The 1867-nt window shown below is 39.7% G+C and overlaps 1 protein-coding gene across 1 annotated transcript; it reads right to left on the bottom strand.

The window, feature by feature from the left end:
* Window positions 1–108: 108 nt before the first annotated feature.
* Window positions 109–921, bottom strand: LOC108734498. Its single transcript, XM_018466086.1, has one exon. The coding sequence runs from the start codon at window positions 919–921 to the stop codon at window positions 109–111; it is 813 nt and encodes a 270-aa protein (XP_018321588.1).
* Between the last annotated feature and the right edge of the window lie 946 nt (window positions 922–1867).

Below are 1867 nucleotides of genomic sequence, written 5' to 3' on the forward strand. Positions count from 1 at the left end.
TTACCGATTTTATTTATCAATAAATAAATAAATTAATAAATAAATACAAAAATATCAACAGTTTCAAAACGTAATAAGAAACAAATACAGCTTTTACTGGCCGACTATTTAAGGTTTGTATTCTGGATGAAGTCCTAAAGGCAAAGGTGTGTCATCAAAACTTCGTCCATATGACGAATAACCACCATGAGCATGATGATCTTCATGAGATACAGAATGCGTGTTAGCGTGAGAGTAAATAGGTTTTGCTATAACTTCATAAGTCGTCTTTCCTCCCCCATGAGTGAGTGATTTTAGACCAATTATTGTTGACAGCATGAGAGAGATTAGACCAGTCATTAGGGCTTTTCCAGCGAGGGCTGCTAGGGCACCAAGGGCAAGGGCCATCAAAGTAGCCTTCATCATAGCGGCACCGGCAAGAAGGACACCTCCCATTCCACCTCCTTTTTTGCTATTACCACCGCCACCTCCGAAGCCGCCACCGCCACCACCTCGAGCAGTTCCTTGATTTGCGAAGTCATCTTCATTTCCAAAAAGTTTCAATTTAATGGAGTGGGTGTTGAGGTATCCAGAAACTTTTTTTATTAAAAACGCATCCAAGCGCGCTTCGACATCATTGGGAAAGTCTCTTGCTAATTCAGCTACCATGTCTGCCGTATTTGCACGAGCGGTACCATTTTCCCGAACCACGGACACTCCCGGCAACACGTCGTAATTGTCTTCCTCGTTTAGCTTATCAACCCATGAAACAATGTCAAATTTTAAACATGTAATAGTGTATTTGGAGGCGCAATCACGGGAAAGAGACTTCTTGAAATCACTTCGAGCACTTGTCGTCTTCTCCGAATTTTCTGTTGAATTTTCGCCTCGAATCGTTGTTATTACAATAAAGAGGAACGCGAGCTTCCGCCGTGGTATCATTTTTTTTTTCTGTATCTCACACTTGTTCTTTTAAGAGCTACTGATGAACTGCTACTGGTGCATCTTGGATTGCGTTTAAATAGTAGAAAATGTGGAGTAGAAAGATCGGCTTTTTTTGCTGATAATCGCCGCAATACCTGAATGAACTTAGTGGAGCAAGAACGGCAAAGTCAAGTGACGGGATAAGGCCACACCATTCCAGGACGTGGTCAGAGAGGCCGCCACATCGATTCACAGCTAACATCCCACGTTAGGCAGTTAGAATGGCTCGGCTGACCAGTTTTAGGGCGTATTAGTACCAACCAGTGCATTGTGTGCACGATCTGATTGCAACCTACTATCGCCACGTTCACTGTCCAGTCGGAATTAATTGCATGCTATCATATGGCATCGCTGTCTCGATTTCTAACATTTAAGCGCAGAATTTTATGTTTCTCGGTGTACAAATAATGACATGTGCAATTCCTGTTTAATTTTCTCGGTCCTTTGCAATCTATATAACATCAGTAAACCGCATACAGTAATTTTCATTTATCACAAAATATCTATATAAATATATAAATCAATTGCTGTTCGTTAGTCACGCTAAAACTCGATAACGGCTGGACCGATTTGGCTAATTTTGGTCTTGAATTATTTGTGGAAGTCCAGGGAAGGTTTAAAAGGTGAATAAATATGAAAGTTGTTAACTATCTTTCAGATTATTTTTATGTAGATTGATAAATCTTAAGTTCTGTCAAATTAAATTTCTGAACGCAACCATAATATTTGACATTTGTCAACTAAGTTTATTTTATACAAAAATTTAGGTCTTTTATATATCGATTGGGGCAGTACGAAGTCTGCCGGGACAGCTAGTCTATAATAAAAAAATTCATCGAAATCGGACGATTTTTCGATTTGCTAGAGCCAAAAAACGAGGGGACCGCGAAAGTATAAAATTACC

The sequence above is a fragment of the Agrilus planipennis genome, unplaced genomic scaffold (genome assembly GCF_000699045.2).
Source record: "Agrilus planipennis isolate EAB-ADULT unplaced genomic scaffold, Apla_2.0 scaffold62, whole genome shotgun sequence".
NCBI lineage: Eukaryota > Metazoa > Arthropoda > Insecta > Coleoptera > Buprestidae > Agrilus > Agrilus planipennis.